This window comes from Mustela nivalis, assembly GCF_964662115.1.
Source record: "Mustela nivalis genome assembly, chromosome: 3".
NCBI classification, from domain to species: domain Eukaryota; kingdom Metazoa; phylum Chordata; class Mammalia; order Carnivora; family Mustelidae; genus Mustela; species Mustela nivalis.
In genome coordinates, this window is record NC_139022.1 from 84,775,270 (window position 1) to 84,794,570 (window position 19,301).

The 19,301-nt window shown below is 37.8% G+C and overlaps 2 protein-coding genes across 3 annotated transcripts in view; one reads left to right on the forward strand and one right to left on the reverse strand.

Moving 5' to 3' along the window:
- Positions 1-4,129, forward strand: part of CCDC125 (coiled-coil domain containing 125) — a 45,896-nt gene extending 41,767 nt beyond the window's left edge. Inside the window, exons 12-13 of the mRNA XM_082722974.1 lie at positions 1,467-1,597; positions 2,647-4,129. Of these exons, the coding sequence (XP_082579100.1) occupies positions 1,467-1,597; positions 2,647-2,955 (440 nt within the window). The 3' untranslated portion in view covers positions 2,956-4,129. The remainder of the gene's footprint in view (positions 1-1,466; positions 1,598-2,646) is intronic.
- Positions 4,130-5,899: 1,770 nt separating this feature from the next.
- CDK7 (cyclin dependent kinase 7) overlaps positions 5,900-19,301 on the reverse strand; it is a 34,248-nt gene continuing 20,846 nt past the window's right edge. For both annotated transcript variants that reach the window (XM_082722985.1, XM_082722986.1), the window contains 4 exons: positions 11,544-11,630; positions 10,157-10,306; positions 6,498-6,645; positions 5,900-6,097 (listed from right to left, as the gene is read on the reverse strand). In XM_082722985.1, coding sequence (XP_082579111.1) covers positions 6,069-6,097; positions 6,498-6,645; positions 10,157-10,306; positions 11,544-11,630 — 414 coding nt within the window. In that variant the 3' untranslated portion in view covers positions 5,900-6,068. The remainder of the gene's footprint in view (positions 6,098-6,497; positions 6,646-10,156; positions 10,307-11,543; positions 11,631-19,301) is intronic.

Consider the following 19,301-nt stretch of genomic DNA (forward strand, 5'->3'; position numbering starts at 1 on the left):
AGAGGACATGAGTGAGCTCCAGTCACTGTGGTTTATCAGGATTAGGTATAAAGGGAAGTGTCTCCTTTTTATTTATTTATTTATTTATTTATTTATTTGACAGACAGAGATCACAAGTAGACAGAAAGGCAGGCAGAGAAAGGAAGGGAAACAGGTTCCCTGCTGAGCAGACAGCCTGATGTGGGGCTCGATCTCAGGACTCTGGGATCATGACCTGAGCCGAAGCAGAGGCTTTAACCCACTGAGCCACCCAGGCGCCCCAAGGGAAGTGTCTCTTATCTGTTTTCTGTTTTCCATTAGACCACTTGCAGAGCATTCCAAAGGCATTCTTGATGTTTTCTTTGTGTAAATCTGTAATTTTTGTACCATCTGCTATAAAACTGCATCCTTTCTATGAAGAACACCATCAGTGTACAGATTTCAGGATACAGACTTTAAAACATTATGTCTGTACCTGGGCTAGTTTCACAACTGTGCTGTTCTTTTTTCTTTTTAAATTTATTTATTTGACAGACAGAGATCACAAGCAGGCAGAAAGGCAGGCAGAGAGAGGAAGGGAAGCAGGCTCCCCGCTGAGCAGAGAGCCCAAAGTGGGACTCGATCCCGAGGACCCTGAGATCATGATCTGAGCCGAAGGCAGCGGCTTAACCCACTAAGCCACCCAGGTGCCCCTGTGCTGTTATTTTTTAAATTGTGATAAAATACATACATAAAATTCTACCATTTTAACCAGTTTTAAATGGTATTAACTACATTCACATTGTTTTATAACCATCACAACCATCTATCTCTACAACTTTTATCTTTTCATCCTCCCAAACAGAAACTTTACCCATTAAACACTAACTGCCCACTCCCTTCTCCCAGCATTCCCCTCTGCTCTATTATTTAATGGCACAGCAAATTCTGAGGCATAGGTACTATTATTCTAGAAGTGAGGAAACAAAGCTCAGAGACCTTGTCCAAGGTCATTTAGAAAGTGGTTAAAGGAGGGTTCAAGTCCAGGTCTTTCTGCTCTAAAACAGAATCTGCATGGTTCAGAGGCCATGTTTTGTTGGGTGTGCACAGTGTTCTCAAATAACAGGGGTAAGTGGCTGATATTTAACACTGGGAAATTTTACATACAAAACTGGATTGCTGCCTCCTCTGGAAGGCTGCTGTTAATGTGGACTGCATGCTGTCCAGAGGAGCAGCAGTACAGTAAGACGGGAGTGGCAAGCAGGGAAGGCATTGCTCTGGGTCATTAGACTGTGGCCTCTCAATCTCCATTTGCATCCTGGCTCTAAAGTCTGTGTTCCCTTCCCAGTACACTGTGATGCCTGACTCACTAGAGTCCTCCTGAAGAAAACCACCTCTTGACTGATTTACAAATGAATTATCCCTGGTTCATACTTACCTCTATTCCTGGAACTATATTAGTTGAGTGTCTTTTTATGTCTCAGTTGGATTTGCATGTTCAATTTTAGGATTACCATCACAAGGAAATAAGAAGACCTTAGGGCAGAAACTGCTGCAGATGCTCCCTTCAGAAAACAATTCTAAGAAGACCCATGACCAGAATAACCCTCAGGAAGTCTTTAAGATGCTAACAGAGTTGGTTAGTATCTTTGCTTTTCTTTTGTTACAGGTTGTGCCTAAAAATCTTTCTCCTTCCTATTAATTCAGCTTTTTAAAAAATGTAATTCTTTAACACTGTACTTGCCTTTTATGCCCTTTTCCCAGCTGATGTACCATCCTCCAGTTTTGATCTTCATCTTAAATTCCCTGCATGCTCTTCCCACTTCTCCCATTCATGTTCTTCCTGTACAAGTTTATAGCTTCACCTCTGAAAAGAGGGGGCTCCCCTGTAATTAACTGCAGGCACCTCAGTCATCTGCACATATGCATACAATCCATGCCATTCAGGAATTTTAAAGGTGTACAAGGCAACTTTCTCACATAATATCCTTTAATCATCACTACAGCCCTGAAAATCAGTCCTATTATCCCCATTTCATAGATGACTAAACTAGAAGATTCATGCTATAGGAACATACTTATCTATAGAGGTGTTCAAGTTATTTATTCTCATGTAAATGTATAAAAACAATTTCACATATATAACTTCAATATTCTCTTGCAGAGGAAAGTACATGTTAATATTATACACACATATATACACACACCATATATATGTTTTCCCCTCTCTTTCTTCAGATGATCTACAAAAGCTTCAGCAGAAGGAATGCTGCTTTCTGTTCTTACTTTAAAAAAAATTCCTCAGTAATGTGTAGTATATTATTTGGGAATCAGTAGATACCTAATTATTTACACTAACTGAAGATAAAACATTTTGAGAAAAATTCTTCTGACTATAGCTCTATATTCTGTGGTTTACTGACTAATGGGTATATTTGTATTTAATCTTTAAAAAAAAAGATTTATTTATTTGAGAGAGAGAGCATGTGTACAAGTTGGGGGAGGGGCAGAAGGAGAGAGAATCTCCAGCAGATTCCCCAGTAAGCACAATGAACCCTGAATGGGGGGCTCGGGTAGATCTCATGACCCTGAGATCGTGACCCAAGCTGAAACCAAGACTCAGATGCTTAAGTGACTGAGCCACCCAGGCACCCCTAACTAGTATAATTTTAATTTTTGTATGTGCAGTTGAATGATAAAGAAGAAGCTCTGGCTCATCAAAGAAAAGTTAGTTACATGCTTGCTCGGGCACTGGAAGAGAAAGACACCACCTCAAATAAGAGTAAGGGAAAAAGTCCTGTGAAAGACAATTTTCCATTAAAAAACCACTGGCGGAAATCTTCAGAATTCCCTAAACTGCATGATCCTGTATATTCAAGTGTTCAAATTTTAAATTCTGCGGGCTGCATTTGTTCAATACAACACCTTCACAGAGATCAAAACTGCACAAGAACTCTCAAAAGATCTTATTCTTTGCCATCAAATATTATGTTTTGAGAATAAACCAGGTGAAATCAGAACCAAGAGCTGTTTCTATCAAGAGACTTTAAAAAAAGACTGTACAAATGTTGCTTCATCTTCGGAAGTCATATATTTTCTGGATCTTTCTAAGTTTTAGAAAGCAGCTTAAATACTCAAAACATTTTCTACAAGATACTAGTATTGTGCTGACATATTTTATAAATTACATTACTATACCTTATGAAATTTCCAGTATTTGCCAACATCTTAAAAACAACAGAAAAGTGATTTTTGAGAAAAATAAAGCTATTTAACTACTTAGATTGACTACAGGGATCTTTGGCTTAAGTAACAATATAAATTAATCCTCTAAGAAGTAACAATGTCTAGGAATAACTGAATGTTAATTTTTAGAATACATGTATCTTGTTTTATTGTATTTTTTTCAGGATTTTTCATGTGCCACAGAAAGTTTAGTAATCTCCTTGACTTCAATTAAAAAGTTATTATGGTGGGACTTCGGCAGTGTATATTCAAAACATTGTTAGTTACCTTTATAGCTTCTTTTTTTGTTGGTGTGGCATTCACACCATTCTGATTTAACTTCTTGGTTTTGATGCTGAATTTAAGCCATTAAATTTTTTTCTTTTCTATAAGTGTTATATAGGAAAGATCTTTAATACTTCTTGGGAATGTTGCTATATTAATAACATCACAGTTATGTCAAAGGAAATATATTACCTTATCAGAAGTTTTAATAAAACTTATCTGATTACGATCTCTAGCAAAAAAGATACATACGTGGCTTGGCTATGTTAAATACTACTTAAGTAGATGAGGTAACAACAGGGTAAAATAAGGTAACAGCAGAAAGTATAAGCCATTTATTATTGTATTAAAGCAACACCATTTAGTTGGAATTAATAAATATTAATAAAAGATAAAAACTTGGCAAATAAATTTTGAAAAAAGGAGTAATGATGAGGAACTGTTACTAGACATTAAAAGTGCATTGTCCTGATAGTAATATAAAGCTACCTTATTTAAAACAATGTGGTACAAGCAGATCAATGGAACAGGATAAAGACCATACACAGATTTAATACATGTAATGATTTAATATGAAATAAAAGGTAAGAAAAGGAACTGTTCACCAATACCAAAATTGGAAGTGTAAGAAAAAAAATCAAATAAAAAGGTTCTTTTTAAATGTGCGTGTGTAAAATACATGTATACGTATATAAAATGCAAATTCATATAAATTGATAAAATTTGGAGCACTCCAACAGCAAAGAATCTAAATCAACAGTTTACAAAAGGGATTATATATGGTTAGCCAATGTAAGGAACTATTCAACCACAGTAGAAATTTTAAAAATGTAAATTAGAATGAGATACCAAAGTAACAAAGATCACAAAGATTATTTGAGTGCTAGAAATGATGAGGTGAAACAGATCCTTTCATACAATGTCGATAACTATGTATATTTGAGACCCTGCATTCAATCTTAGGACATATATACTCAAATGAAACTGCTAGATCATATGAAAATGCTCTTTAAAATTTTTTAAGGACAGGTCACAGTTTTCCATAGCAGACACCATTTTACATTCCAACCAAAAATCCACAAGGGTCCCAATTTCTCCACCTCCTCACCATCACTTGTTACCTTCTGGGATTTTTTTGAGGGGGGGATAGTAGAGATCCTAACAGGTTGAAGTGATATCTCATTGTGGTTTTGACTTGCATTTCCCTAATGATTAGTGACATTGAGCGCCTTTTTCATGTGCTTATTGGCCATTTATACATCATCTTTGGTGAAATGTCTATTCAAGTCCTTTGCCCATTTTTTAATAAAAATTTTTTTTATTGTTGAGCTATCTTTTATCAGATATATGATTCAGAAATAATTTCTACTGTTCTTTTCACTCTGTGCTTATCACTCCATTGATAGACATTTTAAATTTTGATGTCATCTCTTTTGTCTTTTTAAAGAAAACAGTTTTCTCTCTTGTAGCAGACAAGGAAACCAAACAGATTCTAAGCATAGCTGTTGGTGTACAGATGGAGAATGCCATGTGACGAGGCATGTGGACTGCTTAAGAAGCTGGGAAAGGCCCCTGGCTAACAGCTAACCAGGACAGGAAGCGTGTGCATTAAAATTACATGAACTGAATGAGCTTATAAGCCAATTCCTCCCTAGAAACTCAGAAAAGAGAACCATTCAACTGACACCTCTATTTGGACCTATGCAAGAAACACAGCTGGGCCAGGTCAGACATCTGGCTTACAGAACTGAGTCAGTACATTTGTGTAATTTTAAAGTGCTATACTTATGGTAATTTTTATGTAATACAAGAAAAATAATCCATAAAACATGAATATGTAGTGTTATATATATATTTTTATATATTAAACAGATACTAAGCTAGATTTATGTGTATTAACATGGAAGGGATTTTAAAAGTTTTGAGTAAAAAAAAAATTACAAGATGTACAGTCTATCACTCATAAAATTTTAACAATATGGTATATTACTACATGAATTTTTATAAAATAGCAATATAAAATCATGGAAGGACACACTCATTTCCTGAGAGTCACTCTCCTTTTGGGAAGGTAAAAAGGGTGCTCGCTTCGGCAGCACATATACTAAAAATGGGAAGGTAAAAAGGAAAAGAATGGAATGATATATTAAAGGGAGCTCAATTTCATTTGTAATTTTTTCTTCTTTCTTTCCTATTTAGCATATCAACATTTGTTAGCTCTAGGTAGCAGGTATATGCAACAGTTCTACTACTTCCTCTGTTTTTGAATACTACCCTGCTACTACATATCTGTGATGCTATATGGGCCAACTCACCAAAGTAACTGATGATTATTTTTATTAAGGTTTCCTTAATGCATTTTCAATTCTACATTTCAAAGAACTGAACTTAATCTTACTTTTGCACTCTCACCAGAAAAATCAGAATTAAGTTTGTTTTAAAATAAATTTAATAAAAATAATCCAGTTTTACATATTTTACATGTGTGGAGTATTTACAAATTCCTTCTACAGCATTTACTTAATGTTTACTATTTCTCCATTATTTGCTTTTTTGACTATTTCCTTCAGTAGTAAAATACTGTCCAGTGATCTCTGTAACTAAAAAATTAGCTTCTTGGGTAATCCTCCTAGGTGAAAAAAAAAACGAGGTTGTTCACATTTAATCTTAAGGCAATTCTAACCAGTCACTGCATTCCAACTACATTCATTTTACCTGCATTGGTTTGCTAGTAATACTTATTTAACAATAAGCATAATACATCAATAAAAACTTAAAAGAAAATAAGGTACATACTAGTAAGTTCTCGCAACTCTGATGTATACTCCAAAAGAGCCCATATCCTTTTAAAAAGCTTGATTTAATTATTTTCAGTGGAAACAAATATTGCTAAAATACCACATTCTCTACCACACTTACGAAATAGCTCACAATCTACATTTCTTAGCTGCCTCTCGGTCACTAGCTATATACTACCTACTTGGAGTTTTCTGAATTCATTTCATTTCTTATGAAAATGGAAGTTTTACCTTGTTCTAAGGCCTGTGTTCTCTTCCGTTTTGTTGCTACAACTGGATTTGACTGCTCCTTTAAAGTTTCCAACGGACAGTTTGGTCTTGGCAGCTGACATCCAGGTGTTGGCCCTGGCCGATTACTGAAATACTTAGTTTTCAATGCCTTGAAAAATGGAAGATACCAAAGAAAGTAGGGTTTAAGTGATTATCTGAACTGTTATTAAGGAAATCTAACTTCCAGAATTGTTGGGAATATTAAAAACACTATATGAATACCCCACTTCCAAAACGAAATTGATTTCAAGAGTTTAGATGAGCAAACTACTATAAATAAATATATAATAGCTTAAGATCAGTGGGTAATTCTATTACCGTAAGAAAAAGACACTACAGGGGCATCTGGGTGGCTCAGTGGGTTACTGCTTTCAGCTCAGGTCATGATCTCAGGGTCCTGGGATCAAGCCCCTCATAACATGGGGCTCTCTGCTCAGCAGGGAGCCTGCTTTCCCCTCTCTCTGACTGACTCTCTGCCTACTTGTGATCTCTGTCTGTCAAATAAATAAATAAAACCTTAAAAAAAAAAAAAAGACACTACCTTCTAACTTTTCCTCAGTTAAACAGCCTATACTAAATATGAAAAATCCTTAATAAGACATTGTACAAAATACTAAATATGAAAAATCCTTAGTAAGACATTGTATAACTCAGCTCTCTACACTTTAGGGGCTCTATAGTTCAACACATAAAGAGAGAAACATACTTAAAAAGAACTTCAAAGTTTGTCACAACATCTATATGTATTCAAATTCCAAATCATGTAAATAAATTCCTGAAAATAAATTTTTTTTAATGATGCAAAAGGTTGGAAACAATGTGTTAAAATCCAACAATCCACTGCAAATTATTAAAAATTTTACTTGGAAGGAATTGCACAATGTTATTTCTATATTCTACCTGCTAGGTGTTCTATGATACAGTATTTCCTTTACTTTGGTCCAAAATTAAAAAAAAATAATTTTGTTTTTTTTTTTCCCAATAAAAATGGTTTTATTCTAAATGATAAACTAGTCAAATTCATAATTTATTTGTATCCTATAGCCACAATATTCTTTTTGGAAAATCCTTTCAGGAATATAAAAAAGTCCATATAAACTTTTCAAGCATTTCCTCCCACATTCTATTATTTGCAGTAATAATTTAGAGATTCCTAACTTCAAAAGAGTTCAATTTCTACAGTATTTCTTCCAAATCAAGAAGTTCCATAAGTAAATTAAACTAATTCTGAGATATCAGAGATCTAAGAAAGGAACATTATCTCATTCCAACTTTAAGACAGATATGCACGAGCCAGAACATGTTTTTAAAAATGCATTCTAAGGGGTGCCTGGGTGGCTCAGTGGGTTAAAGCCTCTGCCTTCAGCTCAGGTCATGATCCCAAGGTCCTGGGATCGAGCCCCACATCGAGCTCTCTACTCAGCGGGAAGCCTGTTTCATCCTCTCTCTCTGCCTACTTGTGATCTCTGTCTGTCAAATAAATAAATAAAATCTTTTTTTTTTTTTAAGATTTTATTTATTTATTTGATAGACAGAGATCACAAGCAGGCAGAGAGGCAGGGAAAGAGAGAGAGGGGGAAGCAGGCTCCCTGCCCAGCAGAGAGCCCGATGTGGGGCTCGATCCCAGGACCCTGGGATCATGACCTGAGCCGAAGTCAGAGGCTTTAACCCACTGAGCCACCCAGGCACCCCTAAATAAAATCTTTTTTTTTTAAATTTTTTTTTTTTAAAGATTTTATTTATTTATCAGAGAGAGAGAGGGGGGAGAGAGCGAGCACAGGCAGTCAGAATGGCAGGCAGAGGCAGAGGGAGAAGCAGGAGCCTGCTTCCCCCTCTCTCTCTCCCCCTGCCTCTCTGCCTGCTTGTGATCTCTGTATGTCAAATAAATAAATAAAATCTAAAAAAAATAAAATAAAATAAAAATGCATTCTATCACAATAAAACACACATAAGTTGTCACAATTAGTATTTTTCTATAAATTTTGAGTTTTACTACTAAGGAAAACAACTTTCTAGATAATGTGACCTAGTCTCAAGTTTCTTTTGATGGAGGTAATAAGTATATGTATAAAGGTGGAAAGGTAATAATGAGATACTTGTTTGAAATCAGAAAAGAAATTCTGAGGGTAAAATATCTAGCACATATGTATTAATGTAGCATTATATACTGCCAAAAACAGATGGCCTATAGAAATAAATGCATTATGGGGCGCCTGGGTGGCTCAGTTGGTTAAGCTGCTGCCTTCAGCTCAGGTCATGAACCCCGGGTCTGGGATCGAATCCCTCATTGGGCTCCTTGTTCCGCAGGGAGCCTCTGCCTGCCACTCTGCCTGCTTGTGTGCTCTCTCTCTCTGACAAATAAATAAATAAAATCTTAAAAAAAAAATTAAGAAAGAAAGAAATGCATTAGACAATGATTTGGTAGCTTATAATAAACTTAAGTGAAAAAAAAAATCCCTTTGAATCCTTGGTATAATGTACATTAACATGGTTTGTTAAATATGAAGACTTGGGACATTTCATTTTAATCAGTCTTACTTTATGAATTCTAATCATTGTACTGTGATGCATTCCTGCATTTCCCTGCCCCAATTTTAAATGTTTGTGACACTGTCCTTTTTTGTCTTGTGCTTATTTTTGAGACAAAGAAAATTGATTCCGCCCCTGCCCCACCAATCTATAGGGCTTTTATTTTTTTGTTTGGTAACATTTTTCTCTTCTTTTATAAGAGCAGACATTCTTGGTCTCCCTAATTTTTTTTGAGTTTGATTCTTATTTCCCTTAAACAAGGGTCAGTATCAATGTCTGTTCTGTTTGGAGTATCTTTTAAGCTCTTGTAAGCATAAGTTGTATCAAGAACTATACAGGGTGCCTAGATTGCTCAGCTGGTTGTGTCTACCTTTGGCTCAGGTCAAGGGCTGCATGGTGGGCTCTCAGCTTGGCAGGGAACCTGCTTCTCCCTCTCCATCTGTCTACCTCTATCCCTCCTTGTGCTGTGTCAAATAAATAAAATCTTTAAAAAAAACAAAAAAAATTATACAATTTTTGGGGTGCCTGGCTTGTTCAGTCAGAAGAGCATGCAGCTCTTGATCTCGGGGTTTTGAGTTTGAGCCCCATGTAGGGTATAGAGATTACTTAAAAATAAAATCTTTAAGAAAGAAAGGAAGAAGAACTGTATTATTTTCTTCCCCATTATCATTTTCTGACTATGACAATGATTAGCATGGATATTGGGACTGCACTTCATGGGGAAAAAAACGAAACACTTTTGGCATTAAGCTTAGCACAACCATTATTTTAACAAATACAGAATGCTTCTTATTTTTTCTTCTCTAGGTATACTACTTGAAAGCCAATTAATTATGAAATAAATATGTATTTATACGTTCCTTAACAAAAGTAAATTCTCCTGTTGTTGTCTGTACATGATGTAATTTAATACCAGTCTGAACAGCTTGTAGCTTGGGGACAAGATAAAATTTGTTATTCCTTAAAACTAAAACACATCTTTACAGTATTTAAAGAATGGTAAAAAATCTCAAGAAATTCTACTTTTATTTTATCTATGCCAGAATTAAGATTCCCGTATTTCCTATTAAAAGAAAGATATGCTAAGATACCTGTGTCGCTGTAATTCGAGTACACGGGTTGAATAAGAATAAGCCTTGTATGAGATCTAGCAAGTCGTCTCCTGCTGCAATGAAGATGTGTTGTAACGGGATTCCAGGAAAACTCTTAAATGTCACGAAATCTGGAAGACTACACATGTCCTGTAAAATATTTATAATTCAAACTTAGGGACTGAAAGGCATATAGCTCTCAGATGAAGAACTAAAACTGTCAAATGGAGAATGTAATGATTTCCATCGAACTGCTTTGCACCATTGTCAAAAATCATTTGGTCAGGGCACCTGGGTGGATCAGTGGGTTAAGCCGCTGCCTTCAGCTCAGGTCATGATCTCAGGGTCCTGGGATAGAGTCCCTTATCGGGCTCTCTGCTCAGCAGGGAGCCTGCTTCCCTCTCTCTCTCTGCCTGCCTCTCTGTCTACTTGTGATCTCTGTCTGTCAAATAAATAAATAAAATCTTAAAAAAAATAAAATAAAAAAATAAAAACTTAAAAAAAAATCATTTGGTCAGATTCAGTGACTGTCCTGCGCACTGGACTTTCCATCCTGGAACCACGGCCCAGTTTATTCGTAATCTTGTGGAGAAGACCTTGTACTGTGAACGCTGCTATGACTTAGCCATTCTGGTACTACGGCAAGGTTAAGCTGGTTACTCTAACCCCTGCTGAGACTCCTATAGCTATTCAGAGCTTGAAAAAATTTGTATACCACAGTTTCAATCAGAAGATAAAGTCTGATTAAAATGTCTCTTTTCTATTATTTATTCTCAGGAGATAGGGCTATAAGAGGAAGGAAAATCTAAAGGATTACAATTTTAAGAATAAACAAGTGAGGGGTGCCTGGGTGGCTCAGTCAGTTAAGCGTCTGCCTTTAGCTCAGGTCATTATCTTGGGGTCCTGGGATCAAGCCCTGCATCAGGCTCCCTGCTCAGCAGGAAGCCTGTTTCTCCTCCCACTACTCTCTGCTTGTTTTCCCTCTCGCTGTGTCTCTCTCGGTCAAATAAATAAATAAAATCTTATTTTAAAAAAAAAAGAGCAAGTTGGTTGCAAAAAAATTATATGGCATGATCCCATTTTTATTAAAGAAAAGACAGAAAATGCAACTCTATGTTTATATGCTTGTGTATTTATCCTCACAGCAAGATTTTCTACCAAACTGACAGTGATAAACCCTGGGATGGGAATTATTGGGATGGAGAAAGGGCAACATGTACAAAGGAGGCTGGACAGTATACCACAATTTTAACTTTCTATTTGACATAAAATTTTCAAAGTATGTATTACTAGTAACTTAAGAAAATGAATACATTTCTTTAAGTAATACCTACACGACAGCATCAGAGTCGTAACAAAATTTCAAAGAACATGTATGAAAGCTTACTGGCCATTGTTCTTCAGTTGGTGTGCCCAAAGTTTCAAATATTCTTGTTAGTTGATCAAGGTCTGAATCTCCTGGCAAAAAAGGAACCTGGAAGAGAGTGAGATGTAGGTATTTCAAGGTCGTTTATAATAGATATACAAATAATACTACAAATTCCATAAAAAAACTAAGCTGTAACAAAAATAAAAATGAAGTCTGAGGTATACTAGATGTGGCAGTAGATCCTACTGCTGCTAATCAAATGAAGAGCACCGTGTTTCCCATTGTATTCACTCCACAAATCTTTAATAAACATTATATAATAAGTATGTGGTAATTAATTAAACCCTAGGCATTTAAAGTAGGGAACAAGACAAAGACACTTGAGTGCCTCGGTCAGTTGAGTGTCCAACTTTTGATCTCAGCTCAAGTCTTGATCTCAGGGTTGAGACTTCAAGCCCCACACCCGGTTCCATGCTGGGTGTGGAACATACTTTAAAAAAAAAAAAAGAAAAAGGAAGTGAACAAGACACTTCTTGCTCTCCCCTGGGGTGGCTGTGGGGGAATGTTGGTAGTACAACTAAAGGGGCATCGCCCAGATGATGTTTTCAGGGAGAGCACAGGATCCTAGCATACACAAAACAGCACCTACCCTACTCTACAAAAGCCAAGGAAGGTTTCCAGAGGAAGAACCAACCAGTGAAAGTTGAAAAATGAAAAGAGTTAGCCGGTGGAAAAGTGTTAAGATGGAAAAAATTTTTCTAGCTAAAGTACAGGAACAGGGGCGCCTGGATGGCTCAGTGGGTTAAGCCTCTGCCTTCGGCTCCGGTCATGATACGGTCCTGGGATCGAGCCCCGCACTGGGCTCTCTGCCTGGTGGGGAGCCTGCTACCCCTCTCTCTGTTTCTGCCTGCCTCTCTGCCTACTTGTGATCTTTGTCAAATAAACAAATAAAAAATCTTAAAAAAAAAAAAAGTACGGGAGCAAAGGCTGACAGGCAGAAGGACATCTATATTACAATCTTATTTAAATAATATCTTGGCATACTATTTCTCTGAAGAAGTATAATGGCAAACTTTAAAGGATAAATGATAAGTTAAAAGTCAGAAACTAGTAAATAATTAAAATCCTTGCTATATACATTATTTTCCAATTCATCCTCAAACATCTTCATAAATATATAGGAGAGTAAAAAAGAGTTTGCTCTGTGAAGAGAGACTTTTCACACTATTACAGGCCTTAAAAAAATTTACCAGCTCAATGAGAAAATGAAATTAAGTACCAGCTTTCCCACATTTCTATTACTGTCAACTACTACCACCACCAGCACCAACCCCTGCCAAAAAAGCATTTAATTCTGCCAATTATCAATTCCAAGCTCATCCATTTTGAGTTTTCTAAGAAAATAGATTTGGGCCTTTCAATGTTTTACTTTTGCCAGCTGAAGCGGTCAGCAGATGCTGCTGGATAAACACTATAGGAAGACTTTTGCTTCCTGGCTCTAGCCTGTATGCCCAGCTGACTCCTGCGGCACTCTCAGCTTCACTACCAACAGGTTCCCACGAATGTCGGCAGTTTCTTCAGTGCCCAATGCACAGAGCAGCTTCCCTCTACAGAGAGTTGTGTAGCAGAGTGCCTCCAGAAAACCACCTTCTACAGAAGAGCTTTCCTCTGCATGCAAGACAGACTTTCAACAAGTTCTGCCAACACAGCTCTACAGCAACTTCTCTATCATCAGTGAGCCACACTCTGCGCATTACGTCTAGAATTCAGTCCCTGGGTCCTCTTCCTTGGGTGCTCTGTATTAGTCCTAGGGTGGCTGCTCCTTTTGTCTACTCTTACATGCTTTAAAATAGTCTCTTTACCTTTTCTTCTTTGTTTTATTTATTTTAGAAAGAGACAGAACTCAAACTCATGAAGGGGGGAGGGAGAGGAGAGAGAGTCTTAAGCAGATGCGGCACTGAGCAGAGCCCACTGTGGGGCTCAGTCTCACAACCCTGAGAAGAAATCAAGAATCAGACACTTAACCATATGCACCATGCAAGAACCCTTCTCATTACTTTTTATTAGTCAATCCTTCATTATTCCAATCGATAACCATAGTTAATTCTTAATATTAAACTTCCCTTTTTAATGTGCGGTTTCTATTTTCTGACTGGATCCAGATTTAATATAATCCCTATGTATAACACTAGACTATTATGTATATGAAATGTGTATCCAAAAAAAGAAACCTGAAGTTTTATTAACACTGCATGAATATTTTTAGGCATGCTAATGTTTTTACTTTGAAGACTACTAAAATAAACTATGAGATCTGAAGAGGGGGGCCTGGGTGGCTCAATTGGTTCAGCATCTCCCTTTAGCTCTGGTCATGATCCCAGGGCCACAGGATCAGGTCCAATGTTGAGCTCCCTGCGCAGCTGGGAATCTGTTTCTCCCTTTCCCTTTGCTCCCCGCCACCACTTGTGCTCTCTCAAATAAATAAATAAAAATCTTAAAAAAAAGGAAAAAATCTGAAAAAAAGGACCCTCATTGAGGGAGGAGCAAGGTGGTGGAGCAGTAGGAGACCTAAATTTTACCTAGTCCCAGGTATTCGACTAGATAGTTATCAAACCATTCTGAACACCTACAAACTCAACAGGAGACGGAAGAGAAAAGAACAGCAGCAAATCTATGAACAGAACAGCGACCACTTTCTGGAAGGGTAGACATGCAAAAAAGAGAATCCAAGGTGATATACAGGAAGACAGACCATGGAGGGAGCCTCAGCAAATGACAGAGCAGCAGAGCACAAAATCAGAAGTTTTAGAAGTCTGTTCCACTAAGGGACATCAATCCAGTGGCTAAGCGGGGGGATGGAATCCTTGCTGGAACAGTGTGGTCTCAGGACCCTTAGGGTCACAGAAAGACCGCGGGTGCCAGAGTGAGGCAGAGTTCCCAAGTATCGGAGCAGGGAAGCCAGCTGCAGAGATGGAGCCAAGGAGTGGGCTCTCAGCTTGCTGTTACCATAAACTGGATCCGAGGTACAGTCAGGCAACTGCTCTTTGAATAGGGACTCAACAAGTGGCAGATCCTGGGAGACTTCCCTTCCTCCCCAGGGAGAAGCAGCATTGGAATGCGCTGCAGGAATCGTCTGGGTTTGGAAACTCCAAACGGGGCTGTGTGTCAGAGATAAAAACGCTCGATCACAGGCTGGGCAAGCAGAAAGTGCCTACGGAGACCAGGGAGACAGGTGTGATTGACTGCTTTTCTCTGAGGGATCACTGAAGGGGGAGCCCCAAGCTCTCAGCTCCTCCAGGGCTAGATATTGGGAGGCTGCCATTTTCATTCCTGTCCTCCACAGCTGTATAGCTGTACAGAAAGCTTTTGAGGAATGAAAGCTACCGAAAAGCAAACCTGAGCAGATTATTTAGCCTAGCCCCCTGGCAAGGATGGAGCAATTCTGCCTAGGGCGAAGACATTTGAGAATCACTGCAACAACCCCACCCCTAGAAGATCAGCAAGAACATCTGGGCAAGACCAAGTATGCCGATCAATGTGAACTGAAAAACTCCAGCGTTAGGGAGTACAGCACATAGAATTTACGGCTTTTCCCCCAAGATTCTTTTGTCTTTAAAAGTTGATTTTTAAAATTTTCATTGTTTTTTTTCTATTTTTATTTAATTTTTCCTCTTTCCTATTTTAACCATCCTACCATATCAATTACTTTTTAAAAATTTTTAATTTTCATTTTTTTTTAAAGATTTTATTTATTTATCAGACTGAGAGAGGGGGAGAGAGCAAGCACAGGCAGACAGAATGGCAGGCAGAGGCAGAGGGAGAAGCAGGCTCCCCGCCGAGCAAGGAGCCCGATGTGGGACTTGATCCCAGGACGCTGGGATCATGACCTGAGCCGAAGGCAGCTGCTTAACCAACTGAGTCACCCAGGCGTCCCTTTAATTTTCATTTTTATAGTCATATTCTATCTCTTCATTATATTTAACCTTATTTTTTGTGTATATATAAGTTTTTCTTTATTTAAAATTTTGAGATACAGTTTCTTCATTTTTTTTTTTAAATTGCAACTCGGTTTATTTAAGCCGAGATACAGTTTCTTCTAACAGACCAAAATATATCCTAAATCTAGTATATGGCTTTGTTCTAGTCTCCCGCTTGGTCACATTATTTTTTTTTAAACTTTTTTTCTTTATTTTTTCAATAAACTTATCAATTCTTTTTTTTTAATTTTCATCTTTACAGTCATATTCCATCCTTTCATCATATTTACCTTTATTTTGTGTGTGTATGTATGTATATGTGTGTGTGTGTGTGTGTATACACACACACTTGATTTTCTTTCCTTTAAATATATACATGACTTTCTTTCCTTAAAATTTTGGGAGGCGGTTTCCTTTAATAGACCAAGATACAGCCAAAATCTAGTGTGTGGCTCTGCTCTGTTCACCAGCCTGATCACATTCTTCTTTTTCTTTCCCCTTTCTTCCTCCCCGATTTCATTTCTCTTCTGATTTTTTAGTGTTTGTTTTTCGAGGGTAGTTGTTACCTTTTAACATTTTGTTCTCTCATTCATCTATTCTCTGGACAAAATGACACAACGGAAAAACTTAAAGAAAAAAACAAAACAAAACAAGAGGCAGTACTGACCGCAAGGGACTTAATCAATAGGGACATTACAAAGATGTCAAACTAGAGTTCAGAATGACGATTATAAAGATACTAGCTGGAGAATTCCTTTCTAGAAAAATAAAAGAACTAAAATCTAACCAAAACGAAATCAAAATTTTAATGAGGTGCAATAAAAAAATGTAGGCTCTAACTCCTAGGATAATTGAGGCAGAAGAAAGAATTAGTGATACAGAAGACCAAATGATGAAGAATAAAGAAGCTGAGAAAAAGAGAGGTGAACAACTACTCAATCATGAGGGAAGAATTCAAGAGATAAGTGATACATACTATAAGATGAAACAATATTAGAATAATTGGGAACCCAGGAGAAGCAGAAAGAGAGGGGGAAAAGATATACTGGAGCGAATTATAGCAGAGAACATCCCTAATATGAGGAAGGAAACATGCATCGGAATCCAGCAGGCACAGAGAACCCTCCTCAAAATCAGTAAAATAGGTCAACACCCCTTTGTCTAACAGTAAAACTTCCAAGTGTCAGACACAAAGAGAAAATCCTGAAAGCAGTTCAGACGAGAGGACCTACAATGGTTGAAACATTAGATAGGCAGACCTATCCACAGAGACCTGGCAGACCAGAAAGGACTTGCATGATATATTTAGAGCATGAAATGAGAAAAATATGCAGCCAAGAGTACTATATCCAGCTGGGCTGTCATTGAGAATAGGAGGAGAGATAAAAAGCTTCCAGGACAAATAAAAACTAAAATAATTTGCAAACACCAAACCAGCCCTACAGGAAATATTGAAAGAGATCCTCTAAGTAAAGAGAGAGCCTAAAAGTTACATAGACTAGAAAGAAACAGAGACAATATACAGTAACAGTCACCTTACAGGCAATACAATGGCACTAAATTCATACCTTTCAATAGTTACCCTGAATGTAAAGGGATTAAATGCCCCAATCAAAAGACACAGGGTATCAGAATGGATAAAAAAAAAAAAAAAAACAAAACAAAAAAACAAGACCCATCGATATGGTCTATGCAAGAAACTCATTTTATTTTATTTTTTTTTTTTAAAGATTTTATTTATTTATTTGACAGACAGAGATCACAAGTAGGCAGAGAGAGAGGAGGAAGCAGGCTCCCTGCTGAGCAGAGAGCCCGACGCGGGACTCGATCCCAGGACCCTGAGATCATGACCTGAGCCGAAGGCAGCGGCTTAACCCACTGAGCCACCCAGGCGCCCCAAGAAACTCATTTTAGACCCAAAGACACCTCCAGATTTAAAATCATTTAAAGTGATTTAGTAGGTGGAAAACCATCTACCATGCTAATGGACATCAAAAGAAAGCAGGGGTGACAATCTTTGTATCAGATAAATTAGATTTTAAGCCAAAGACTATCATAAGGGATGAGGAAGGACACTATATCATATGTAAAAGGTCTGTTCAACAAGAAGATCTAATAATTGTAAATATCTACGCCCCTAACATAGGAGCAGCCAATTATATAAACCTATTAATAACAAAATCAAAGAAACACATTGACAATAACACAGTAACAGTAGGGGACTTTAACACGTCCCTCACTGAAATGGACAGATCATCCAAGCAAAAGATCAAGAAGGAAATAAAGGCTTTAAATGACACAATGGACCAGATGGACAACACAAATATACTCAGAACATTCCACCCCAAAGCAAAAGAATGCACTTTTTTTCCTCTACTGCACATGGAACTCCAGAATAGATCACATCCTGGGTCACAAATCAGGGCTCAACCAAAAGATTGGGATCATTCCCTGCATATTTTCAGAAAACAATGCTTGAAACTAGAACTTAATCACAAGAGGAAAGTTGGAAAGAACACAAATACATGGAACCTAAAGAGCATCCTACTAAAGAATGAATAGGTCAACCCATTCATTAAAAAAAAAAAATTTAAGGGCACCTGAGTGGCTCAGTGGGTTAAAGCCTCTGCCTTCAGCTCAAGTCATGATCTCAGGGTCCTGGGATTGAGTCCCGCATCGAGCTTTTTGCTCAGTGGGGAGGCCTGTTTCCCCCTCCCTCTCTCTCTGCCTGCCTCTCTGCCTACTTGTGATCTCTCTGTCAAATAAATAAATAAAATCTTTTACACAAAATTTAAAAATTCATGGAAACAAACGAAAATGAAAACACAACTGTTCAAAATCTTCAGGATAAAGCAAAGGCAGTCATAAGAGTAAGTTATATAGCAACATAAGCCTTCCTCAAGAAACAAGAAAGGTCTCAAATACACAACTTACCCTACACCTAAAGGAGCTGGAGAAAGAACAGCAAAGAAAGCCTAAACCCAGCAAGAAAAAAGAAATAATAAAGATCAGAGCAGAAATCGGAGCAGAAATGGAAAACCAAATTAATAAAATCATGAATGGAAGAGGAGATCATGGGGCACCTAGGTGGCTCAGTGGATTAAGGCCTCTATCTTTGGCTCTGGTCATGATCCCGGAGTCCTGGGATCGAGCCCCGCATCGGGCTCTCTGCTTGGCGGCGGGCCTGCTTGCCTTTCTCTCCCTGCCTGCCTCTCTGCCTACTTGTGATCTCTGCCAAATAAATAAAATCTTAAAAAAGAAAGAAAGAGGGGCGCCTGGGTGGCTCAGTGGGTTAAGCCTCTGCCTTCGGCTCGGGTCATGATCCCAGGGTCCTGGGATCGAGCCCCACATGGGGCTCTCTGTTCGGCGGGGAGCCTGCTTCCTCCTCTCTCTCTGCCTGCCTCTCTGCTTACTTGTGATCTCTGTCAAATAAATAAATAAAATCTTAAAAAAAAAAAAAAAGAAAGAAAGAAAGATCACAACCAACACAAAAGAAATATAATCAATTATAAGAACATATTATGAGCAACTATATACCAGATTTGACAATTTGGAAGAAATGGATGCATTCCTAGAAACATACAAACTACCAAGACTGAAAAAGTGGGAAATCTGGGGCGCCTAGGTGGCTCAATGGGTTAAGCCGCTGCCTTCGGCTCAGGTCATGATCTCAGGGTCCTGGGATCGAGTCCCGCATCGGGTTCTCTGCTCAGCAGGGAGCCTGCTTCCCTCTCTCTCTCTCTGCCTGCCTCTCCGACTACTTGTGATTTCTGTCAAATAAATAAAAAAATTATTTTTT